Source organism: Haemaphysalis longicornis, unplaced genomic scaffold (genome assembly GCF_048455015.1).
Source record: "Haemaphysalis longicornis isolate Haplotype H1 unplaced genomic scaffold, Haemaphysalis longicornis Haplotype H1 scaffold_2, whole genome shotgun sequence".
Lineage (NCBI taxonomy): Eukaryota > Metazoa > Arthropoda > Arachnida > Ixodida > Ixodidae > Haemaphysalis > Haemaphysalis longicornis.
Window position 1 is genome coordinate 178,711,678 of NW_027526295.1, and position 26,683 is coordinate 178,738,360.

The following is a 26,683-nucleotide window of genomic DNA, read 5'->3' on the forward strand; positions in this document are numbered from 1 at the left end:
ATAAGAACTACCGATGCAGGTCAAAAGATAAAACCCAGCCGCCAGATATCAGTTCCGATAAGGAGAGCGCTTCAAACCGACCTTACACTGCGCCAGCTTTCCACTGGCCAGTTTCGTTTCCACATGGAGGAGGTTTAGTGTTGCTCCTTAGTAGAACTGTATATTCATACAGAGTCTCCAAACAAGTTTTGTATTGTTTTCTTTCGAAAATGTTAGGTGGCGCTGCAATGCCGGAGGCTTGTAGTGCTGAACTCTCTCATCGCGCAACATCTACCCAGTGAAAGCTTGCAGGGCATGATTCTACCACGTTGCACCTCATTCCTGCTAGCAGGGCTACAATAGCGAGTAAGAAGACGAGAATAAACTGCAAGTTTATGTTTTGAGAGATAATTGACAGTGAACATCAGCAAGCATCAACCACCAAGTTTTGTTTTCAACTCCATGCAGATTTTTCCGCATCGCGTGCTTGTCCCAAGTACTCCGCTGGCTGTAAATGCAAGGTCAGTCAATATTAAGATGTTTTTATGTCACGTAGGGACAAATTAGTACCTCTAATAATGTCAAACTACCGAATTCTTTCCAAGGAATCACCGAAAATAGCGCATTTTGAAATAGCAATTGTGCTTCACCGCATGGCACCAGCACCACACATGCAAACATTTTTTTTTATATCTGACGAACTGTTCCGCGCAAGTCAATGTCTTCCATTGTGTGTTTCTGAAATGTTTCTCTACAAAACGTATAATTGAAATTCTTTCTACTGTCAGTGGTTTGTTATACAGAACTCATTTTTTGCAGTTTTCTACGGCAACTTGACAAACATTGCGATTTCAATATTTCTTTCCGCAGCTATGAATAATCTGCACCCGTTAAATAATCCGCATGTTATGTTGCTCCAATTAGCATGTAACCATTATGCTTGACAGAAAAAAAAAAAAAAGTTTCCTTAGATCGCTAAAAATTGGTCAATTCCCCGCGGTAATGAGAGAGTTAAGAAGCACTCACATGAAATTCTCATTATGTTTTCAAAAGCACCAATAGTATACAGGGTAGTACGACGATAATTGGAACATTTCAAAAATTTTTCCCGAGTGAACCGCTGCTCGTTTTGCGCTCAAACTTCACACGAAGGTCGCATTTTGTGGTCTATTTTGTTTGATACCGGGACCAACGACGGTGCTTACCTGTTTATTCTGAAAATAAACAAAACCCATTTTTGCCTATGGGAAAATGGCGGCCAATTTGAACGTGTGAGCCAGTGCAAGCTGATCTTGGAACGGCGATGCCACCTGGGGTATGCAGAGCAAACGGACCAATGCCCCCATTCAAAGGGGGAGCCACTAATCATCATCATCATCAGCTTGCTCTGGCTATCGCCTCCTGTATTTTTACAATGCCAAACGCATCAGCCCGGACCGGCCAACCAAGCCCTCTCCTTCCACTCCGGCCACTCCCCCCCAATCTGTAGCCTTCCCAGCGCTTTAGTCACGTGACCGGTTCATCCCGGCGCGGCGCGTGGTGGAAAGCGGCAACGTTGGCAAAACGTGCTCCTCCGCAAGCCTGAGTTTTCTGACGCTGATGGGGGAGCCCCCTCCTTCGGTGATCTCAAACATAGGTTGGTGATAAGTTGTGTTGGCAACCAGGCACAAGCCACTCACGAAATTAGTTATGGTTGCGTGATCCCGGTTCAGCTCGGGGCCCCACCTTGCGAAATCTAGGCACTGCAGGCGTACCAGTCACTCTCATTGGGAAGCGCGCGATGCGTGTGGCATTGTAAAAATACAGGAGGCGATGCTCTGGCTCGTACGCCAAATCAGTCACCATTTTCTCATAGGCGAAAATTATTTTTATTTTCAGAATAAACAGGTAAGCACCGTCCCTGTTCCCGGTGTCAAACAAAATAGACCACAAAATGCGACCTTTGTGTGAAGTTTGAGCGCGAAACGAGCAGCAGTTCACTCAGGGAAAAAGTTTAACGTGTTCAAATTATCGCCGTACCACCCTGTACTATGGACTTCAATAGGCATGGGCAGGAAAGTGTTAAAGCCCACCATTATCACCAAGCCAGTGCCACGCAATAAATTGACCGCATTGCCAAAACAGCCAGTGTGCCAACGTGCGATCGTCCCTCTCCGAAGAGAGGGGCAGGCTTGCCTGTAGGGTTGGGTGGGCAGCGAAGAACCTGCGCAGGACGGGCGGGCTGCTGCGGATGTGCAGAGAGGCCCTCTCGGGGGGGAACTCGGGGTTCTCGAGGCTGGCAAACGCCTCCGTCGCCACCTCGTGCCCAAGCAGGTGGTACACGAACTGGTACGGCCCTGACCGGGCACTGGCTGCTCTCTCGGCCGCCCCGCTCTCCTGCAGCTGCACACGCATTGCCTCTGTCACGGCCAGTGAATGGCACAACAGGCATCAAATGGGGAAAAAAATGGGGCCCACAGGGTTGTACCTGGGGAAAATAAATAACAAGACCATATTTGGAGTACAAATTCCCACAGTTAAGATGCAGCCAAAGAAGCTCCTTTTGCAGAGGAGCTGCACACGAGCAAGAACCTTCCATGCAAAAGCATACGTGCAAGAAGCTCAGATGTATAAAATTGCGTGAAAAATTGGTTCATCTGTACTTTTAGCATGAAATAGTCCAAGCAGAACGCAAGCTCAAAGTTCTGTGAACACATGGGCATATGTGGAATTCACGGCCTCACCCTACTTGTTCTACCACTCTATGTAGTTGTTTACTCGCATTCCAAGCTGCCCGATCATCTCCCGCGACTGTTCTAGCTAGGCCGTGAGCATGGGCACGTCCGTTTTTGGCTTACAATTTTCGGTAACTCGTAAAACCCAACACCACAGTCACTGGGCACTGCTCCATAATACGGAGCATTTTGCTTGCTCAGACACTACTTTGTAGGCTGACCATTTTTGCAGTGAAGTGCAGCAGGTTTGAGAATGACAATGAAAGTTGTCCCTGTGCCTCATCACCACAGTCACCTGTTCCTCTGCACTACACAAAGAGTGCATTACTGTCAATATTTCGGACATGACGTGGGTATTTTGTAATCTTTTGGACTGAATCTGCTTATAAACTACTGCAGTGATGACAAACTATCTGAGAAAAAGCAGCCGATGTCACGCATTAATAATGACATTATTATGCAACTTCGGCGAAGTGACACACTACGTGAGCTATTGCCATCTCAACTTCTATCCGAGTAAAGTGGACAGCACAAACGCTAGCACTCACATGGCCAAGGTTAGCAGCAAATGAAATAGTGACGGTGAAGACGTAGAGCGTGGTAGGTTCTCTGCCGATTTCGTAACAGCCGTCAGTCAAATTGAGGCGGGGCGTCAGCTCATCGATGTCCATTCCAGGTCCCAGGCTGCTTGCAAGCTGCGAGGACACTCGCTGCATACCGAGGTCTGTTCGTACAGGCTCTGAGGAAGCTGGGGCTTCCGGCACATTGTCCTCTTCCAGGTGCAACCCTATGTGGACCTCGGGCTTGGCTCCGTGGTACTTGCTGCTCAGCAATGGGTGCCATTTTGTGCTCTGGAAACCGCAGGCAGAGGTGGCAAGATGTACGACGACATAACAAAACTTTTGAGCTAGTTGGTTCATGCTTATTGGACTTCTACGCATCTTTGTTTTCAATGATGTTCATGAAGTTGGACAACACGGGATCTGCCCCACGAGACAGGCAATAGTAATCGCATAATACGCCAGAGCTCTCAGCAAAACTGTCAAGTTATTCAAACGGAACAGTTTTCATTCATGAAGACGCAACTTTTTAAAGTTGCCACAACATCCTTAGTAGAAAAACACAAACAAAGTGAACTTAGTGGCGAGATTCATGGCTGTGGCGAATTACAGCGCACACCGAGAAAAACGAGCCTAAATTCGCAACAACAAAGCGTCTCATAACGAGCAAAGATGCCAAATACTTGGTGCTATGACTCACCCGGGGCCCTTCTTGGACGCCGCGTATCTCCAATACGACGTACCCAACACGTTCCTTCTTTTTCGACGAGCGCTCAACTGCAAAGCACTGCAATTTCACAGGCGTTCTGTGCATCTTGTGGACATGAAGGCCCTTGCGGTTGACACTCCATGCCAACTCAGTGTTGAAGTGAGGATGACAGCTATGTGGCACTGGGTCTGTGCTCAGTACTTCGCTGTCGAAGCTCGCTTCTATCACAATGTCACAGCCCTGTCGGCTTGGAAAATGCCGTCCTGCAAATGAGCGCACCAATTAGGCAAATGGAAATGCCCCCAGGCGTGATTTATGCGCGCTGCAACGAAACATATCCGACCGCGGATACCAGCGCCCCAGCAGTACGTTACTGCCGATCCACGCCACGACCGTCGTCTCACCTTCCAGAATCGAGGTGACGATGAGGTAGTTCTTGTTCATGCTGGTTCATCGACAAAAGCGAGTAGACGCGAAAAGCATAACTTATGAAGCTAGTTAACGTTGGCAAGGACATCAATCTACCGCAAACTTTCAAGCGAAGCGCTGTTTTGAATGTTTACAGGAAGCGTTTGTCGCCGCCTAGTGCTGCTCAGCTGAACGTCTATCTACCCTTGAAAGCAGCTGCAGCGGCCGTTCGCGATGTCTCCTCGGTCGGTCTGGGGATCACCCGTGTTTTAGCGAAAATGTGAGTTCATGCGCCCTCCTTGCAGCCGTGCACATCGCCTGCCGTTCTGTGCTAATGGCATCAAATTTATCGCATAATATGAAGGTCCAGCGAGAGAGCTCGCTCCGGTGTACACCGGAAGTTGGTTTGTTTATGACGTGATTTCTCAGTGGAGGTCTGAAAGAACCGAAGCCAATTTTCGGAAATCGCAGTCGCGCGGTCAGATGAAAACACATACTGTACGATCCGCTCATAATGAATTGAGGTTGCGACGGAAAAGAAGCGAACCTTCGTTGCTTCTATTAGATTTGGCGCTGCAAATTAGTTGCCGGAGGTTGTGGCCAAGAGTTCCTGTGGAAATGCATGCTGGGTAGGTTGGGCCCAGTTTCATGGATGATTTTGGCTTTGTTATGGTTGTGGGCCCAGTGCGTCGTTGTGATTTAAGAAAACGAAGCCCTTCCAAGTGGTGCCCGTGCGCTGTTTGAAACACGGGAACACGAGTCAAGCCTTCGCGGGGTGTTGGGCGGTGATGGAAATTAGATTGAACACGCCACAGCCGTCCAACGTTCACCCATGACATCGCCAGCTAGCGCCATAGCCACTCGCTGCCGGAGTAGTGGGCTAAGCCTAGTGCCTAAGCCTAACTTTCTCGGCGTTCCCGGCCGCAGGGATGCAAAGACGTGATTCCCGGGAGCCCAGAGACGAAACTCCCAAGCGTGCATCTAAAACGACGGTCGCCGCAAGAGCTATGCATTCGCAGACAAGGCCGACGGGATCGAGCAACTCTGGTGTGTTGATGGTGGGACCCAACTTCAAAGTGGGCAAAAAAATCGGCTGCGGCAACTTCGGAGAGCTGCGGCTAGGTAAGTCACTGTGCCAATTTTCTCAGCGTCGATTGCACCTTATGCAGCACACGTTCGTTACGATCGTACTAACGCTGTGCAGCGGTTGCAGGGAAAGGCTGCAAAAATAGTTAGGCAGCGCAAGATCACCTCGTTGCGGTTTGGAGGTGATGCGAAACAACCTTGTCCGGCGAAAGACAATCGACACTTTCTGTGCTAAGTCGGCTAGCGTAACGCACACTTTTTTTCTATACAAGTTACGGTGTATCTTATCGTATCCTACTGCATCTCTGGTATATTTGTTTCCCCGATGCTGTAGGTGTTGCAGGTGTCACGCCGCTTGTGTTTCGTGTAGGAGGAGCGACACGGTTTCCAGTTCTCTGTAGCTGTGATCTTGGTCGCGAAGTTCTGTATCTTCGAGGCTTGTTTTCGCTCGAATTCGTGCCCAGGCCTTCTGAGCGCATTGCTCGGCCGCTGCCAGAAAGCGCGTTTGATTTGATGACAGCTACCGGGTCACGAGTGAACAAAAGGAAAGCAAACAAAAAGTTTCGGGTGCCGCGGACGATCGCGTTGCGACATGTTTGCGGGCCGGCCTGCCCCCGCGTCAGAACGCTAACCTTTTAACTTGGGACGCAGTGAAAGGGAGGGCCCGTTTTGGACGTGTTCCAGCGCCTTTTTCTTCCAGCGAGGCGGAGATCTCGCGCGGGGCCCTCCGATGCGAAGCCTGCGCCGCATTTTGCTTGCGTACCGTGATCGATTTGTGCGTCGCGCTGCTTCCAGAACCTTATCGGGCATCTTTTATTTGCTCTCTTCGGAACCTTTGAAGAGAAGACCCTATCGAGCCTCGGCGTTGCAACGTCGTAAAGTGTTATGGCCCGGAAAATCGGTCCTAGCCTTCCTTTCCGTCTGACAGGTTGGAGCGTCCGTCAGGCTACGCGGCGGTGCGGCGTGTATCGTGCTGCCCGTGAAGAAGCCGCCTCCTCGTGAGCGCAGGTGGCCCGTCTCTGCTGGCTGCGCGCTGGGCCAGCGCTTTTTTGAAAGTTCGCGACGCGTTTTCTGCGTTGGCCTGCCGTCCGTCCGTCGTTGTCGGGTCCGGCCTAGCAGCGGTCGGGAGTAACGCCCTTCATCGCCAGCGGTGTGCTCCGCTATGCAACCGCACATGCTATGCATCATTTGACGCGACCCCCCTCCCGGTGGCTCGAAAAACTGGCCTGCGTGACGCACCGTGTGTGTGTGTCGGGAGCCACGTTTACGCGACAACGCGCTCGCGGATCGCGCTCGAGCGACGGCGGCGGTATTTTCTGCGCGCGGCAGGCACGCTTCGCTGCTAGGAAACCGCGCTGTTCCGTCGGCCTCTTCCTTTGTCATTGTTGCGGCGCTATCCGGAAGGGCCACTATATTGTTCTCGCGCGCACTTTGCATCGCGCGTCACCCTCCCGACACTTGTTGCGGTTTTTCCCGGTTATACAACCCTGATAAATAAACTGGTTTATCCCCTATCGATCGGTGCAGAACGTCGGTCGCCGCACAGTGGAGTTCCACTTTTCGTTGCGTACAATTAGCACTTCGTAGACGACTCCGTGCTCGCTGTTTTTATTTGTAGCAAGCCGGATTTTATTGTAGCTTGCGTCAGCCCATCCACGGGATATATGCCACGTAGGTGACTGCAAAGTAGACTTCATTCAGTCATGTAATGAGTGTCATCGCAAGCCTTGGCCTAGTATGTTTGTTTCCACACCCGGAGGGTCTGAATGCTGTTGACATCGTGCCTGCATTAAACCTTCATCAGATTGAACCTGGCCTGTGGGAGAACTGCCTGTCAGAACAGCCTTCCACGTTCTTGCCAGCTGTCGTCGCCCTGCTTGGGCAGGTGGCTGCAGCCGTGCATCTTCTGCCTTTCCCTTTTTCGTTTTCTTTTCTTTTCCTTTTTTTTCCTGTCCCCATTTTGAGTTTTTTCTGGGTGGTAATGACGGCGCAGTGACACTTTCCTTTCTTCCTGTTGTGCTTTTGACTTTACTTTCTGTTCTTGTGTAGCTGCTTTTTTAATCGCGTTTCTTTGCGGGACACGCTGGAGCTGTAGTGCACAGCCAATCTGAGGCATCTGCTTACTCCTAAAGGTGGGGCCGGTCCTGACGAAAACAAAAAAGGGCAGGAAAGGAGCATTTCAGACCCCTGAGATACATATCTTGAGCCCCGATCCTTTCTTGCCTCTTTTGATTGAAATTTAGGTACGGTACACATTTCGCGAAAAAATTTATAGCGCATTTATGGTGGTGGGGAAAGCTACGACAGTCGTGGAAAACTAACTCAGCAGGGCAGATGTTTAGACACAACTAGTTGGCTTTTTTTTTTTTCTATAAAACCTTGAATTCAATAACTATGGTTGAAATTGGTAGTGTGAAATTAGAAAGTGTTCCAATATTTGGATTTTTTTTTCCCCTCGGTTACCAAAGGCTAGTTCTTAAGGTTAAAGAAGGCGTCATATCGTCTGCTAAGCCCCCTTACAGACTGTGGGTTGGAGGAATTTGAAAATTCACTCTTAACTTCTTGCACACCAGCTGGGTGGAGGTGGTGGTGGTGGTTAGCAAGCCACTGATCGTCTGGCCACATACATGCGCGTCAGGCTGCTTTGCGTCGCCAGGGACAATTCCCCTTGTTGACGACGGTCTTCTAGTCTGAGCATCACGCTCTGTCCAAGGAGCCCTCCGCCCTCCTCCGAGACAAAAAGCTGCTGCGCGCTTATCGCGTCAAGTATCCAGCGGGAGAAAAAGAGAATGTCAAGGCCGCCTGCACAGCGCAGTGGCTGATTAGTTTGCCCTCGGGGCTCAGTGGGGGATTCTCTCCAAATCCAATAACGGGACCCCGTCCTGAAGCCTTGAAAGGTGCCCTCCCCGCTGTGGCGTTGCCCCGTTGTTCCTCTCCTTGGCCGCATGTGACGTCGGACGCCCCCCGTATATTGAAGTGGGGGTGAGCAGGGTAAATGGTTTAAAAGTCTGTTTTTTACCTTGTTATTTAACACGAGTGACACGTGTGCCAAAGGTCCTTGACGTTTTCACGCCGGTGAATGAGGAGAAAGTTTGTGGTCGAGCTATCAGCAGCTGCTTGTCGAGGTAAATGAAAAAATATATTTTGCGCGGTTTTTAATTAAGGCCTACAATAATGGAATTTGTGGGTACACAGGAGTTCACTCTTTCTCTCTCTCTGTTGGTATAAACATCCATTGGCAGAAAGGGAGAAGCTATGGTGGTTTCCTAGGTGAAGTTAACTTTGCTGAGGTTGCTTTGGGTGTGAGTGAAAGTGAAGATGAGAATCTCTGCATGTTCGGCTTTGTTTGACGTTACGTTTTACTGCTATGCAGTATCAATTCATGCCCACTTTCCGACCTAATTCTTTTTATCCGTCCACCTGACTTTACTGTTTAGCTTTCCTTCATTCTCTCTTTTCACTGTTCTCCATCCCTTTGTTTTCCTTTTATTATTACTGTTATTTGAGTGAAAGTGCAAGCAGTCCTGCATTATATTTTGCTTGCATGCACTACCAAAACATTCCTAGCTTTACGGCATTGTTAAGGCTTTTGGGTCAATATTGAAACCTGGGGATCTTCTTTTTTTTTTTCGGTATTATGCATCGAAATAAAGCATTTAGATCATGAGAGTCATAAGTAAACGCCTTTTTTGTTCTTCCCTCTTCGTCTTCAAGCTTAACTCTTTCGTTACCGTGGGAAATCGACCGATTTTGAGGGATCTAACGAAACGTTTTTTCTGTGCTGTTTTAAACATATTGGTTAGGCACATATTGCAGTGGCATAAAATGCAGATGATTCAGTGCCCTTTCCTATGATACCAGTTTTAATAATGTTTTCATAAATAATAGTTTCAAAAAAATAATAATCAAATTCCAAATTTGTCAGGACGTCAAAGAAAAATTTAAAAATGAAGTTGTGTATAACAAACCACCAGTAGTACCAAAAATTTGGAATACATATTTTTTCGGTAAACTTTTCAAAAACTCACCCTAAAAGAATGTTGAGTTGCGCAGAACAATTTGTCAGATATAAAAGAGCATGTTAGCACGCATGGTGCCCATGTCTTGTGGTGATCATTGCTATTTCAAATTTTGCTATTTTGGATGGTTCTCTGGAAGGAATCTGGTGGTTTGACATTATTAAAGGCTCCAATTAGTCCCCACATGATGTGAAAACACCTTGTCAATGACTGTGACCAGCACAATATTCAAGGCAAGCAAGTGATGCAAGGAAATCTGCTTGGAGTTGAAAACCAAGTTCTGTGGTGGATGCTTGTTGATGTTCTGATCATCACTTATCAGTCAGAACTTTCATTTGTGCTTTATCATCATGTTCTGGCTAGCTATGATAGCCCTGATTGAATAAATAAGGTCCGATGCACTAGAATCTGGCCCAGCAAGCTTTCACCTGGGAGCAGTCTCTCTATGAAGTGAGTTCAGCATTACAAGCCTTCTACATTGCAGTGCCACCTAACAATTTCGAAAAGAAACAATATCAAGCCTGTTGGAGATTTTGTAAGAATAGACAGTTCTACTAAGAAGCGTCAAAGAAGCCTCCAGAAATACCCTCATACTTAAACGAAACTGGCCGCAGAACAGCTGGCAGTGTTCAAGGCTGATTGAAGGCACACTCCTCATCTGAAATGATATCTGACGACTTCATGTTACCTTTCGTGTTTCAGATGAAGCTGTTAACGCCGAAATAAGGCGTAAGTGAAGCGGAAACACAAGTGGTGCGCTTGTTTCGGGAAACAGTAGCAGGCAACGGAGAAGCCATGGCAAATCAGTTTGCAGTTGGGTAACTGCGTAGTAGCGCCAAATATGAAATTCGCAACGCAAAAACGAAACTGAAACTGCTGAAAAGGGGCTGAAAGCGCCAGGTACACTTGCTAGACATGCGGGAGACCATCAGAAATAAGCTTTCGCAGAATAAAGCTACACTTTCTCTGAACCAAAGGTCACTAGTAAATGGCTGGTGGCATTTTCAGGTAGTTATCACCTCTGAACACTGTCCGATTACAAAGCTGACAACATTATTTATTATTTGACTTGCTAGGAGCCTTTAAAAAAATTGTTAATGCAGCCTAACCACTACCGGCATGCTTCTTTGTTAAGTGCAGCAGCCTCGCTCCCCTTTTTAAAAATACACACGCACCTCAGCTTGCAAAAAGTGCCGTCAAATGATTCTAAAAGTGCAGTGCCTAGTTGAACCACTGGGGTGCATTAGGTGCACGAGAAACGACTACAGCTTGTCGAAAGGCATGGTAACAAAGGAGTTAAGTGCTACAACACTGAAATCGAATAGATTTTTGGCTTCCTCTATGTTTATTCAGAATAATTTGTTCAGGGGGTAATTGGAGATTAATTGGAGAGGCCTTTGCCCTGCAGTGGGCGTAGGTAGGCTGGGGATGATGATGAAGTTTGTTGCCCTTGTTTTGATGTCACATTGTGCATTTTCGCTCGTACAACAGCGCATTCTGTGTTGATCTCGCTTTGACAGGACCACTAAAATTTGGGAAATTAACTGAAGCCGACATGCCGCGTACCCTTCTGGATCCCTCGGATCATTTAAATGAAGTTATACCTAATTGAACGAGGCCGTGTTTATAAAAGGTGAACTGCGATGATATTTTTGTTTGCAGGATAACATCAGTTGCTTTGATGGGCTCCAAGCCTTTCTGAACTTGAAGGAGTACTAACACGAAATTTTAGCTTTTTCGTTTTTATGCTTTCAAACAAAATAAGGCATGTACGCAAAACAACTCCATGAATAACGCGTGAAATTTTGCATATCAAAAGGAAAATCAAAAGGCTAAGACAAGGAGTGGGTGACCGTGGTACCATTAGTGCCAACCAAATCGTTCTTAACTCTGCAGTCGCAAACTCAAAGCGTTGGTACTTTGAAAATACTTTGCCAAACTTCATCAGGAATGCCCCACAGAAGTTTTGGCGTTTCCTGTCCAGTAAAAAAAAGCCCATAAAACAACTTAACCACGGTGGCATGCTCCTTGTTGAACCTCTCCATATTGCTGAACATTTTAATGCTTATTTCCAAATTGTTTTTTCTAACTCGAGTGATCTCATGCCTACAATCCATGTACCTTCAGCCCCCGATGATGACTTTATATCTTTACCTGGTGTTGTTTCATTGCTCCTTAACTTTAAAACAAAAGCTTCCCCAGGCCCAGACAAATTGCCCAATACTTTTCTTCGTCGTTATGCCGAGATGTTGGCTCAATTTCTGGTTATAATTTTTCGCGCATCTCTCGCAACCGGAATTGTACCTCCTGACTGGAAAATAGCCTGCTTGGTACCCGTCTTCAAAAAAGGTGACCCTGCATGCCCTAGTAATTACAGGCCAATTTCAATGACGTCATCGTGTTGTAAACTTCTTGAGCATATCATAGCTAACTACATTCACAAATTTTTACATGACCGTAATTTGCTTTCTTCTGTTCAACATGGTTTTAGAAAAGGTTTCTCTACAGTAACGCAATTAGTATCGGTTGTTCACAGTTTTGCCGCTATTCTTGACAAGTCGGGCCAAGTAGATGCTATTTTTCTAGATTTCTCCAAAGCGTTTATGTTGTTTCTCATGTTCACCTTATCAATAAATTACAATCAACTGGTCTTCCTGCATTTATAGTTAACTAGATATCTTCGTACCTGAGTAACCGCAAGCAATTCGTTCCCTTTGATAATGACTGTTCACAATCCCTCCCCGTGTCATCTGGCGTTTCGCAGGGAAGTGTCTTAGGTCCTTTGTTGTTTCTCATATATGTCAATGATATTGTGGATGTAATTACTGGCCCTGTTCAAATAAGGCTGTTTGCAGATGATTGTGTATTATTCAATGATATAACATGCCGCGAAGACCAATCAGCATTGAATTCCAATCTTTGTAACATATACGACTGGTGTACTAAGTGGAATATGAACCTAAATGCCGACAGATCAGTATTCATGAAAATAACCAATAAGAAAAATTCTCTATCCTTCCCTTACAACCTTTCAGGACAACCTTTGAACGAAGTTACTGAATATAAGTACCTGGGTCTTACCATAACAAACACCTTAAGTTGGAACAAACACATTTCAAACATCTGTGCGTCATCTTTTCGTCAACTGAGTCTTTTAAGACATAAGCTCAAACGTGCTCCTGCAAGTGTTAGAATGCTAGCCTATACATCTATTGTAAGACCTAAATTGGAGTATGCATGCATAATCTGGGACCCTTACACAAACGCTAACATTCATGCACTTGAGATGATTCAGCGTAAAGCGGTTCGGTTCATTTACTCTAAATACCGCTCGAGCGATTCACCAACCCAACTCATGAGAGACCATAACATCCCAACCTTAGAATTCAGGCGCAAAATCCAAAGATTGAAATTTCTTTACCTTCTCAAGAATAATAAATTGTCAAAGAGACCAGAACAATATATCCAACCACTCACCGCTCGCAGAACACAACACCGGCATGCCGACTCCCTAACGCCCTTCAATGCTAGAACTAACATCTTCAAATTCTCCTTTTTCCCGCGCACTGTAACCGAATGGAATCAATTACCAGCATCATTCGTAAATAGCATAGACTCAATTGACCATATTGTATCTTGACCTGTATTGTTAAAGTGTGAAATTTCTTTCTTATTCATTATTTGAGTTATGTCCTTAATCTTCGCGCTTTTCATGTTCTTGATCTTCTGTTGTCCATATTACGAGCTTTGTAATTATGTCCCTCCTGCTTGGGCCCTTCACTGGGCCTGCAGTATTATGTAAATAAATAAATAAATAAACAATACCTCTTCCAACCAGTTTCGGTTTCGGTCACTGGCAGCACAAATGGCAGTTCTGCGCAATGCCGGACATTATTACGTCATACTATTGGGACCACAAAACTGCACGTTGTGATGTCACTCAAAAACCCGTCACCCGTTTTCCGCATCATGCACAGTGGTCTCACATCGTCTGCATAGGCCCGCCCGAGCTTGGCACGGCAACCGAGACACACAGGAAATTTGAAAATTTGAAAATTTGTGTAATTAGAACGTTATTTGTAGGGTATAATTTTTAATTAAAGCACATTTGAGCTCGTTTCTGTTTGAAACTCCTGCGTCCTGGCCCTGACTGACTCCTTGCTTTGTTTTTACTTCTCACAATTTTTCTTCTCTCTTGAGATTCAGCCTTACTTAGCACTTAACCTTCCTATGATCACTGCTCCTAATCTCGCCTAGCGCCTCCACATCTGGCACAATACTTGGGTTCTCACTTAAAATAAAGTAAATTTCGTTTTTTGTTGTACCGTCATGACTTTTTCATGTCGATTTTATATTTTTTTGTTTGTTTGTTTGCAGAAGAAGACATTCATTACCCCAGGTTATTTCTTTCCACAAATCCCACCAGTGTGTCTCCTCGAGGGTTGCATCTGCCTGCCCCAAGGCTTCCCACTGACCTTCCTCCCATTTGCTTCTCGCCTACTTTGCGTTAACGTCTCCCATCACCATCATGAACTGTGTTGTTTCCTTCCTCATTGCTGATTTGAAGTCTTCGTATAAATCTCTCTGTGGCCTCATCATCGTAGCCGGCTGTTGGTGCATAAGCTTGTACTGTCGTTCACCTGTATGGCTTGTTTGGCTTGATCACGACGACTGCGACTCTTTCGTTAATGCTGAAGAATTCCTGCACGTTCTCTGCTATTTCTCTGTCGATCACAAATCTCGCCCTGTGATCTCTTTTCTTTATGTCTTCGGTAGCACAGAGTGCGCCCGTTACTCAATTCAGAGATGCCTCCTGTCCTCCTAAATTCACTTAACCCTATGATATCCCAGTTAATCTCTGAGAGCTTGTCTGACAGTACAAATCTCTGAGAGCTCGTCTAACAGTACAGCTAGGCTTCCGTTGCGAAACAGGGTTCAGGCGTTGAACGTTGCCTGGTTCAATTTTTAGAGGCGGCCTGTCCAGACCCAGACATTCTTGGCACCCTCTGCTGTATTGCTGGCGGCCACTGTGGTCAGGTGCTCTGCAGCTTCTGGGGATTTAGGGCTGAGATTGCATTGGTCAGTCATAGGAGGTGGTTTTTTCCTTTGTAGCAAGGGGCCTTTGGTGTGGCTTTCACACACGCACGCACACACACACACACGTGGCCTAACTACTGCACCAGGGTGGCCAGACCCTCCTCTGGAGAGGGTTGCGAAAGAATTTGTCTTCCATAGTGCCCCCCGTGCTTGTCCGAAAACGAAGGATTCTTTATTCACTACGTAATTCATCTATTTAGGTTAAAATTTTGATTATCCCGCCAAATCAAAGCTTTGCGTTTTGTTGCGGTTGTCAAGTTGTATTGTATCTCGTTGTACTGCTTTTTTGTTTTCGCACCATGTTGTATTGCGGGTGTAGCCTATAGATAGAGGGTGTAGCCTATGTTTTGCATTTTCCAGCCAGTTTATTACGTTTTACTTTGATAAACGGCAATTGGGCTCAAACGTTTGTCTTTTGCCCATTTCTTAACCGGTTTGGGGATGTGGTCTGTGATGACACACTGACGAGTGTGGTGGTTTTTTTTTTTTTTTTTTTTTTTGTTACTATCCAGCAGAAATCCACAAGTAGTGATCATAGTTTTTCATTTAGATTGGGAGGACAATGATGGCATCAAACCCTCACAAACTAGTGCGATGTCATGTTTTCTGAGGCAGTCGTTCGAGCTGTTTTTATTTATATATTTACATACCCTAAAGGCCCGGATGGGCATTACATGAGAGGGGGGGGTTATGATTGAAAGCAGCAGTCTTGGGCAGTAACTAGTTACTAGTAACGCGTTACCAGTGACTAGTAACTTTTTCCAGTAACTTGTAACTGTAGCTAGTTACTTTTAAGTTAGAGGAACTTGTAACTATAATGCTTATACTTCTTAACAGTAACTGTATTGGAAAATTTCATTACAGTTACTTTCTTGGCTATACAAATTGTTCCAACAACAACACTTGTTAAAGGCCGACATACAGTTTTGCGCTTTCCTCTTTTCCGGAATTTCTTCTTCCATATCTACCTTTCACATTTCCACATGACGGCACCCTCAAGTTCAAGAGTTGCTAAGACGGTTATCTTGTCTGATGAAGACTGAGGTCAGTTTTTAAGGTGATTTCTTAATATTTTTCTTCGTCTTGAGTCGAGGTGAAACAAGAAAAAAAAAAAAGAAACTGGCAACTAGACCTCCGCCGAGGAGGAAGATATACACTTGTAAAGAAAGACCACCACAGAATGGCCCACTGAGAACAGGGCACCTATAATGACACCACAGGTACATCAACAAAGCAGTTGCTGCAACATAATGAGGTGTACACAATTATTGTTGATGTTGGGATGCGTGTGCCCCTTTTATGCTCCCTTCGTACATGGTTTTCCCACATGCAATTTCAGCTACCCGCGTGCCTTTGTACATCTCAAATAAATGAACTATCATTTGTTTTGTGATCTATTACTTAAATTTATACAGTAACGCAAGGTAGCAACGTTACTTTTTTACAGTAACTGTAACTGTAGCAATTACTTTTGGAAACTTCGTAACTGTCTATTACTTAGATTTATACAGTAACGCAAAGTAGCAATGTTACTTTTTTACAGTAACTAACTGTAACAACTACTTTTGGAAACTTCGTAAGTGTAACAGGGTTACTTTTTTGGCTTTGGTAACTGTAACTGTATCACTGTTACTTTTACTGGTAACGTGCCCATGACTGATTGAAAGTACAGTACATTTTTTCAGGAGAACATGACAATGGAGGCAGAGATGCTGTACATGACTAGAGCATCGAGAAACTCCAAGTACAATCCAGAAATCGCCAAACGACAATAAATTGCATTGAATAAAAAAAGGTCACGCCAAAAACACTTAACAACAAAAACAAAAAAAGTGCAATCAGTACACTCAACCGGAGCAATAAAAATGTATTACAGAAAAAAAAGAAACGAAACGAAAGATTCGTTTGACATCAAAAGAACTTCAAGAAATGTTTTGAGTGCATGTTGAAAGGATGATGAATCAAACAGTTCTGCGATGTGAGCAGGCAACGAGTTCCATTCTGCGATTGCAAGAACTAACAGAGAGTATTTATATCTTTCTGTTTTAGCGAAAATTGGTCTAACTTTGAAAGTGTGGTCTACGGGGGCATAGATATGAGGCGGTGGAATATGAAGCTGGGAAAAGGGCGTGCTATTGTGGTACAGCGAATTAAAAAAAGATAGTCGAACCAACTTGCGGCGGGTGGCAAGTGAGGACAGATTAAATGATTCCTTTAAAGAAGATACGCTTTGGTAGCGTGAGTACGAGGACGTGATGAACTGGGTTGCCTTGTTCTGGACAGATTCCAATAGGTTAGTTTACGCTGGGAGGATGCCATATGATAGAAGTGTATTCTAGTGAGGTCTGGATAAGGCAATTATGTGTGTGGAACCTGGTTCCCTTGGTGGCTAAATGTAGATGTCTCCAAGCTTTTTAATTGCTTTAGTAGTGATGCTTTCTTTCTATGTTATACGTCCACCTTAAATTCGCCACAAGAAACGCATCTAAATATTTGAACGATTGAACTGAATCAATTGGAGTACCATTTATTTTATAGTTAGCAGGGATGGTCTCAGGGACAGAAGTAAACATTATTTGTTTTGTTTTTTTCTACATTAATTTCATTTTGCCAGCGGCTTCACCATTCCTCTAACTTAATGAGATCAGATTGCAAGATAATTGTGCCGGCTGGGTTAGATATCTCTCTATATACTACATAGTCGTCCACAAACAGGCGAATTGGTGAATTGAGGTTACATGCTATGTCATTGATGTAAATTGGGAATAAAAGAGGACCTAACACTGACCCCTGAGGGACCCCGGATGAAACACGTGTTTGGTTAGAAATATAATTGTTTAATTTGACTGTCTGGAAACCATTGGTTAAAAATACTTCTATCTAGTGGGTTGTGTTCTGGTAGAGTCAGAGGCGGCGAATTTTTTGTGACAGACGTTTATGGGGCACGCAATCAAAGGCTTTTGAGAAGTCAATGAAAATTGCATTAATCGGACGGGACATGTTTAAAGTGGAATGAAGGTCAGTTACCAATTCAAAGAGCTGTGTTCGGCAACATAGATATTTTCGAAAGCCATGTTGGTTGTTTAAGAACAGGTGGGTGAATAATATGTGTTTGAGTAATTCACAACCGATTGATGTTAGTGAAATTGGCCTGCAGTTATTGGCGATTGTATTGTCACCTGATTTGAAAATTAGAGTCACTTGCGCTGATTTCCAATCTTCTGATATGAATACTGAATACTGTTGAATACTGAATACTTTTGAAAAATGACAAAAAGTGACTTCTTAGTTTTAGAAGTGTTGCGCTGATTCCGTATGGTCCGGAACTAGTCTTTGAGTGCCAATCGATCTATTGCACAGGCTACGCCATGCGTAGTGATTATGACAGCGGAAAAGGGGTGTGGAACGATAAGTGATGGCAAAACGAGAGAGCTGTCTAGTGATAACTCAACAGTGAAAACTCGAGAGAAGAAGGTGTTCAGTCTTTGAGCGCGTTCTGTAACTGGCAAGGTCTTGCCATCATCACTTTGAGGGGTGGGGCAGAGCTATTCTTTGGATCATTAACTTCCCAAAATTTTTTATGGTCCGTTTTTAAAAGCTGAGGGAGCGTGCAATCGTAGAATTCATTTTTGGCCTTGTAATTGCATCCCTGCACACGTTGGGTGTACTCTTGTATTTAAGCCATGCACGGGTGCCGCTCGTTTTAGTCGCTTTCTGATATGCTCTTTTCTTCTTGTTAAGGCTTCTTTTTACTTCTCGAGCAAACCAAGGATCATTTACTCCTCCACTTATTGCTAGCTTAGGTACACATAATTCTTCCACTTCCTTTAGTTTATCGTGGAACATACACCAGTTATGTTGCAAAGTTGAGTTCAAAGTCTTCAGAGAAGCTCTGCAACAAACCATTTAGTTTGTCAGTGTCGGTTAGGCTGTAGTTTTTGATATGTTTCTTAACTTTAGATTTGTCGGCACGTGGTTAGCGGCAATGAGCAATGTACGGAGTTATGGTCCCTGATTTCGTCCAGTATGTTTTTTTTAGAAAGCTCTAGGTGATTTGTGAGTACAAGATCTAGTATGTGGCTTCTGCGCGCCGTTTCGTGTACAAGTTGTTTGAGATTATGATAATGAAGTAAGCGCAGGAAGCCTAGTTGTTCATGGCGATTACGTTGAGCATGAATGGTTAGGGAGGCCCAGTCAATATCAGGATAATTAAAGTCATCGTCAAGAATTAATAGACAACTCGGGAACTTGAGAAAAACGGTGACACTTGAATCGTTAAGAATGTCTACGAAATCCTGCTGGCTATCAGGCGGTCGGTAGTGGGCACCGATGATGCAGTAAACATGTTCAAAATGGGCAGAAACCCAAACGATTTCAAGAGGGGAGGAAATGGAGATAAGTGACGGGTGATAACTAGATTTCACGCCGATTATGACTTCTCCCCCTTGGCAGCACACTCTATCGTTGCAAAAGAGCGTAAATGACGAGGGAAGTGTTAAGTCAGTGTTTGGAACATCTTCAGATAGCCATGTTTCGATGCCTACAAATATATCAGCTGAACACGTGAACAAAATAGTTTTGTTTCTTTGTGTTTTCTCCATTTAAGCTTGATCTTGAGACGACGAAATTAGCACCCATCTTTCGAAAAATGTTCTTTGACTCGAGTAGTGAATGTTTAAAAAAATAGGTCTTCATTAAGTGAACAGGCCTTTTATCCTCTTCTAGCTTGAATTTACCGTAATCAGAAACTAATCATTTACGGCAACTCCGTGTGTTTTTCAACAAAGTACCTAATGTGGCGACATTTTTATTGCAATCAAAATACTTAGATTCCTTTGGTAAATACAGGTGTAAATGGACGGCCACCGAGGAATGGGAGCAGTCAGCACTTTACTGAAAGTGAGAAGGTATATGATGCCACTTGTTCCATATGTTGCCATCAATGTGTAGATTTCATCCAAGCATGGGCGTTGCAGCTGCCGATTCTTTCTTCTGGTTGCGGGGTTTACAATTGGTGTGATGCGAAATCGCGACAACTGCTCATAAGAGGTTATTGTTAAATTTTGAGCCAATTGCACTCTTAGCGTACACATATGATGAGCAGTATACATTTTCTTGTCATGGGCCATCACTGTAAACTAAACTATGGCTAGCAGTCATTGTAGTCACTGATCCCATAGGAACTATTGTGGATGGTCGTTCATTTGATTTTTTTTTTTTTTTTCACTATATTTGCCCATGTGTCATTTTTAGGAGGTAGTAGTTCGAAGTTATCACTGTTTGCTATGCTGCTTTTTTTTTTTTAATCCCTGTCTGGCATTGTAAACAAATTCTTTTTTGGGGGGGGGGGGGTCTTAATTACCACATAGTGCCCTCCTTTCTTTGTGACAAAAATTGCAGCAAGTCTTGCGTTGTCAGTTTTTGGGCACTGCTATTCTGGTGGGCATCACTATTGAAGATATTGCTTGAAAAAAAAAAAAATGGGCAGGCAAAAATTACAGTGGGGGGGGCATTTACATTCAGGACATTTACTGTGTGGACTTGCTTTTCTCGCGGTGTAGGCGTTACTCAAGGAGCACTACTGGACTTGGTCACTGTGTGTTGTCTTGCTTTGATGCTTGGCTCAAAGCTGCTCTACCTGTGGCATTGCACCAGAGGTGACAGACTTCAGGGTTGGGATGGGGCGAGCCAGCTTCTCATTGTATGTGAAGCCCTAGAAAGATGCTCCCAACTCTTGGATGTCTGGGTGAAGGGATGCAACAGGATGGCAAGGAGCAAACACTAAGAGCCACTCTTAAAACAGACGTTCTTTTTTGCCTGCATTTTTCTCCCATCGTTTGACTTTCCCCCCGCCGTCCTGCGCACCTTTGAAGCTTCAGCCTCCCAAATTCTCTGGGTGGGGTGTTTCCCGTGGCTTATTGATTTCTCGGGTTTCGTTTGTTGCCATGGGACTGGGGAGCACAAACACTGTGTCGTGTCTGGTGGCCATTTGAGTGGGCGCACGGCTCGGCAGTGTGTTCGCATTTTCGCCCCTCCCTTTCCATCTCTGCGGCTGCTGTGTTCGTAGCCGCCGTCCCGCTCCCCTTTTCCCTTGGGAGGGGGGCTGTCCTTGAACGCGGTCACACAGTGTGATAACAGTTTTGTCCTTTCTTTGGATCAGCTGCTGTGAGAAAGGAAGGGTAGGATCATCGGGGCGGGTGCTCTATATCCGTATTTTTAATTGCAGGGCTAGCAAGGGTTGACCTTTACGTTCCTGTGGTCTGGTGGCGGAGGCCCCTTGTCTGTTTCCTTTTCCATTACACTCTGCTTGTTCTCAGCTCGCAGTGTTGTCGAACAATCAAACCTTGATGAGCATCGAGGCAATTAAATTTTTGTCAATTTTCATCTGAGTGGCCAGTGATGTCCCGTGCCTTGTCTTGAAATTTTCCATTTTGGGCTCAAGACTTTTTTTTTTTTTTTTGACGAGCATTAACAGCCCACTAAGTGTTTCTCAGTGTTCATTTATAGCTACTTTATTTTTGTGCAGCGCTCCTGCACACATCTAGCTTGTGAAAGCTATGTGCAATTATGTTGAAGTGTAAATGCATGATGATGATAATACATGTTCAAACTGGGTATCTTAGCACCTTAAAGTGCACATCCTGAGTGAACAAAAATCTGCAATTGGCAGCCCATACACAAAATACTCCATGTTATATTCTTGTTGACTGCTTTAAGAGTTAGCAGGTTTGTGACTACTTTCAAGCTGGAAAAAATCAGTGATGGGCACAGAAAAATTTTATGAAGGCTGCTTCTACCTGTATAGAGTAAGCAAATAATTGGTGAATATAATTCAGCACTGAAAGGTCGGACTGCACATGCATGAAAAATTTAGACTAAATTGTCATGGTATCCAGTATCTTAAGGTAGTTCGACGTTTGGCAATTACCAGCAGGTAGTCATGGCACTACATCGTAAATAATGCTGGGAGTGGCAAAAAAAAATTGATGCAGCTTGCACTAGTGGTGCAAGGCTGGAGAAACAGAAGAGCTGGCGCCCCCTCTCCCTTCGTCAGCAGCAGCAGCAGCAGCAGCAGCCCACTAGGTCCACTGCAGGCTGAAGGCCTCCCATCGACTTCCAAGCGCTCCTGTCCCGTACCGCTTGAGTCCATTCTTTGCCTCCGAATTTTTCCTTATTTCGCCCCCCCACAGAGTAATCGGCCTTGCTATTTTTTTAGACCCGTCTCTTGGTGTCGCTCTGTCGCTCTGGCCAGTTGTCATCTCGCCTAATTAGGTGGCCAGCCCACGTTCATTTCTTTTTCTTTACTCGAACTATCACATCTTCTGCTCTATTTTGTTCTCTGTTCTGGGAAACTTGTTTCCTGTCTCCAAGTGTTACTCCAGTCATTATTTGTTCCGTGGCCAGTTGAGCAGAACTAAGTTTGCTTTAGATTTGTTTAGCAAGACTCCAAGTTTCGGCTCCCACCTCAGATTTATTTCTCAACTTGCCGCTGAAAGTTCTCCGTGACTGCTAGGCCCGGATCATCTCGTACTCAGGCTCACATCTCTCCCAAAGTGGACCGCATTAGCACGCGCTAGAACCTGCAGTTAAGCCCAAAGGAGATGCTGTGCGCCCGGAATGCGATGATAGCTCAATCGGATAGACGCTGGTTGCATAATGTGAGAGGAACGCAGGTTCGATTCCAATCACGGGAAGCTGTTTTTTTTAGATGCGAAGCATCTCATGCTTGGGGCTGTGTCCCACGAAATTCTCCTACTGCCATTTTGGCACTGGACCTAAAGGGCGCATTTGACCATGTGAAGCACACCGCCATCTTGCTTCGACTCAACTTCCTTGGCTGTGGCGCAAGAACCTACCAGTACGTCCGAGACTTCCTCCCCACCAGGCAAGCCATCCTCAAGGTCGGGAACCACGCCACTGATCTTTTCTCTGTGGGTGGGCGCGGCACACCTCAGGGGGCAGTCCTATCCCCCATGCTGTTTAACATTGCCCTGCTCGGCCTTCCTTCTCTCCTAAACGACATACCGGGTATCCGGCACGGCCTATATGCGGACGACATTACCATCTGGTCGTCCACTGGATCGATAGGGGAGATTGAGAACCGTTTGCAAATGGCGGCGGACGTAGTGAACCACTACGCCCAATCGTGCGGTCTTAGTTGTGCCCCCCAGAAGTCTGAACTGCTACTGGCCTCCCGCCAAAAAAACCAACCACCTGGATCTCCGACGATCAAAACCCGCATGGACGGCCATACCATCAGCCCCTCTCAACACATCAAGATCCTTGGCATGACATTTCAAGCAGACCGCACATCCTCCATTCTAATCAACAAGTTAAAACACACCACAGAACAAGTAACCCACATGATCAGACGCATTGCCTCCAAAACGCGAGGTATGGGGGAGGCAGACACGCTTCGACTAGTCCAAGCGTTCATAATATCCCGGATCACCTACGCTTTACCGTATGCTCTTCTGTCCACGGCAGAACTCAAGAAAGTAGATACGATAATCCGGAAAGCCTACAAGCAAGCCATCGGACTCCCAGCAAGCACCTCCACAGACCGACTTCTCCAGCTTGGAATCCATAACACCGCAGAAGAATTAATCGAGGCCCACCTCTCAAGCCAAAGAGTGCGACTGGGAGCCACAGAAGCAGGGAGAGCCATTCTCTCCCGCCTGGGACTTTCAGTCCCACTTCAACACTCACCTCCTGACCTAAGAACACACAATCCGTCAATGCCTCATTGTTCCCCCTCTACCGCGCAACTGAACCCTGTGCACCACGCGGCGAGACGAGAGGCCAGAGCGAGAGTCATTTCGAGGCGATACGGAAACGAATCCGACACTGCCTACACGGATGCTGCCACATACCCCAGGATTCAGGCCACGACCGCTGTTGTAGTCATGAAGAAACACCACCACACCAGTCTCACTATACCACACCACAACCCATTGCAAGCGGAGGAAGCGGCTGTCGCCCTCGCCGTGAGTCAAACCACAGCTACTGTCATCATCACGGACTCGCAGCAGGCGTGCCGAAATTTCGCTAACGGAAGAATCCACCGCACAACCCTCAAGATTCTTTTTTTCTTGGTCTTTGGGGTTTTCTGTCTTTGTCGGACGGATTAGTGCCGGCCGAAACAGCTCTGCTGTTAAAGGAAAAAAAAAAAAAAGCTGTTCTCTCAATGCCTGAATCACTCGTTCACTTTGCACTAGCTTCACGCACACTCATGGACATCCACACACAAAGGACACAAATATGGACAGTAGGTAATATCGACTAATTAAAATATATCGTGTATGCATGCCTGCTCTGCATTTTAATTTTATGACTTTGGCTTGCTATATGCTGCTTGAGCACTATTTTTGTGAAAATTTACAAATCCATGCTAAACTATATCATTCCTCACTTAAGTTGTCTTCTTTTTTTTTTTCAACAAAAAAATACATTCAAATAAACACTGGTTCCCGTTTGCCTTTTCGGCTGCTTTTAAGCCAACCGTTTGGGAAAGAGGACAAATTTAGGGCTTGGGACAACATGTTTTTCAGCGAGCAGTCAAGCGCGCTGGGAAAAGATGGCGCTAGCGTCGCACTCGCCATTTCCTGTCTTTGAGAACAGGACAGTTTTGTTTTTCACCCTAGGGTGCCATGGCATGCCAATTAGGTGCAAAATGCATTGCAGTGAACTGTTGGCAGTTAAGACGGGCCAGTTGGGTGTGTATGCTCGCATTGAACGGCTCACATTCATGGTGAATAAAGATGATACCCTTCACGTGCGCTGTTATTTTATGTATGCAAAACACTTATTTGTAAGAAAAAGAAGGAAAGCTTGGAAAAAGATGTGGGCGGTAATCTGCTGCGCAAACACTGATTGTAACCTGAGGGCCTGGTACAGATGGCCACGCAAGTCTTATGGGCCACTTTCACACAGTGCTTGTGGCCTTTTGCGAGGCATATGCAACACGATGGACAAGCTCTGTGCAATCAGTATTCTGATTCTGCTGAGATTCGGGATTCAAATATGATTGAAGCATATGAAGAAATGTCTGATGTCTATCTGTGCAGATGCTGAGCCTTCAATCCTTGGTAGGTGGTGGCATGCAGGGAAAGTGCATTAAGGAAACTGTAATCCCTGTTTTGTTTTTAAAAAACACCATGCAAGTCAGATGTCAAAGAGTTATTCTCTTCTCTGTTCATCAAGGATCATTACACAATGAGCTTTCAAGCTACTGGTGTTGTTTATGTTTATGTCATGTATATGGTTATAAACGATGCCAGAACCAAGACAAGCTGAAAAATTCACATGAAGCAGGTCAACGTGGAAGTTCAGAGGACTGAAGCAGCTTGAGATCGCATTCCAAACCCTGTGATGGATAGCTCAGGTTAATGCGTTGCCTCGTTGGTTCAGCCAAGTGCACCTAAGATAACTCTCCTAAGATAACTCGCATGCAAGGCTGCTGTGGGAAGGCAGAGGAGTATATTTCAATACATAGCCGCGTCTGCTAGCGTGTTACTTTCATAAATGGAAGGAGCACCAGGAACAAATTAGAAAAGGGACTCATTCATTTCCTTTCCTTTTCTTCTTCTTCTTTTTTTTTTTTTTTTTTCATCTTCAGCTTGTTGTTGTTGTTGGCATTTTTCTCAATTGCTAGTCAGGCAGGATAGAGAGAGAGAGAGAGAGAGAATAAACTTTTATTAGCAAAAAAAATGTGGAGTGGTGTCCTGGAGTGTGAGTAAGGGTGGAGAATGGAAATCGTTGCATCCCATTGGGCAAAGGGGAAGCTTTTCCAAACAAAACTGTATTGTGCAAAAGCAATGGCTGCTGGGCTCCCGTAATGATCTGCCGGCCAAAGCAGTGATCAGTACTGCCGGGTAGATTTTGTGAGGAGCACTGTTTGTGAGCTTTGTGAGGCTTCAAATGTCACGCCTTGTTAATGGCGCAAATCAGTGTAATGAATGTTTGTAAGCTGTTATGTGTGGTTGTGTAATACTCGACATTCATAGGTTGCTAAAGTATTTGTGTAAACGAGAAGAAAGAGGGAAAGAAATAGGGGAGAACCTGCTTCCCAGCGGCACATGGTCGTGTTGGTCATCGCAAGCCGTCACCGGAAGCCGCTCCGGAAGGCGAAAAGAGTATTCCTTGTGCAACGGCACTTGACTTGGGGACAGCGTGGAAAATGGTAGCAGGGTGTTGCATCAATCATGGGTTCTTATACAGAGTAAAAAAGTTTGAAACAAAGGTTGACGACATTAGATTGATGACAACTGTCACTCATAATTTCATATACAGCCAACTTGATTACTACAGCACTTCCAGTTTCAAGAGGAAGGGGGTGCTTTGTAACAATAAGATTTTATTTTCTCAGTTGGTGCATGCAAAGTTAGAATATTAACTATAGGACTATAATCTTTTGTGGGCTGTAGACTACAATTCTATATCCTAAGACTATAAGCCATAATCCTTCATGGACCATAAAAAGACTTATAGTCCTTCATGGGGGGATCTGCATGTCCTTTGTGGCCACTCGACTGACAAGGTAACAATCAAAGAAAAGGTAAAGGTTCACAAAAAGAAAGTTCAGATGTTGCATTCCAGGGGAAATTCATATGCCTTATTTTCATTACTTCACGTCTTCACCGTATTTTGAATTTTATTCTCTAATTGACGCATAAAATTCACGTCGCAGTGAAAAATTTTTTCAGCAACAACACATCCCGAAGTTTATGCCATATATGTGCTAGAATTACCATGAAAGATTAACTTAACCTTAAAGGCCAACTGCACTCAAATCTTGGACAACGTAAAAATAATTTCACCTAATAGTACACATAAAAAGAGTGCGAAATGCAAAATATTAAGTTTCAGACATGACCGCGCGCGACGCAAACGGCTTACAACATTGGCGTTTTCGGAAGCGAAACTGAATAGAAAAGGCGGCCATTACCGGTGGCCGGACGTGACGCGTACGTGATGAAACGGAAGTGGCTGCGTTGGAACCGACGGCCGCTCAGGGCCGCCATTAAATGCACGTGGTATCGTCAAGTTTCGCACTGTTATTTGCACTGATGAACTCTCACTAACGTTTGCCCTGGATTATGGAGTTCGGCG

General features: G+C 45.1%; 2 protein-coding genes across 6 annotated transcripts in view; one reads left to right on the top strand and one right to left on the bottom strand.

Annotated features, from left to right (window-relative positions):
• LOC144169556 (centrosomal protein of 120 kDa-like) overlaps window positions 1-4,504 on the bottom strand; it is a 32,548-nt gene extending 28,044 nt beyond the window's left edge. For both annotated transcript variants that reach the window (XM_077698781.1, XM_077698780.1), the window contains exons 1-4: window positions 4,367-4,504; window positions 3,954-4,225; window positions 3,242-3,544; window positions 2,155-2,361 (exon numbers count right to left, since the gene is read on the bottom strand). In XM_077698781.1, coding sequence (XP_077554907.1) covers window positions 2,155-2,361; window positions 3,242-3,544; window positions 3,954-4,225; window positions 4,367-4,406 — 822 coding nt within the window. In that variant the 5' untranslated portion in view covers window positions 4,407-4,504. The remainder of the gene's footprint in view (window positions 1-2,154; window positions 2,362-3,241; window positions 3,545-3,953; window positions 4,226-4,366) is intronic.
• Window positions 4,505-4,518: 14 nt separating this feature from the next.
• Gish (casein kinase I gish) overlaps window positions 4,519-26,683 on the top strand; it is a 60,561-nt gene continuing 38,396 nt past the window's right edge. The window contains exons 1-2 of one of the 4 annotated variants that reach the window (XM_077698785.1): window positions 4,519-4,650; window positions 5,298-5,492. In XM_077698785.1, coding sequence (XP_077554911.1) covers window positions 5,300-5,492 — 193 coding nt within the window. In that variant the 5' untranslated portion in view covers window positions 4,519-4,650; window positions 5,298-5,299. Of the gene's footprint in view, window positions 4,651-4,680; window positions 5,000-5,297; window positions 5,493-26,683 lie in introns of those variants that run through there. The other 3 variants (XM_077698786.1, XM_077698783.1, XM_077698784.1) reach the window with 3 other exon arrangements.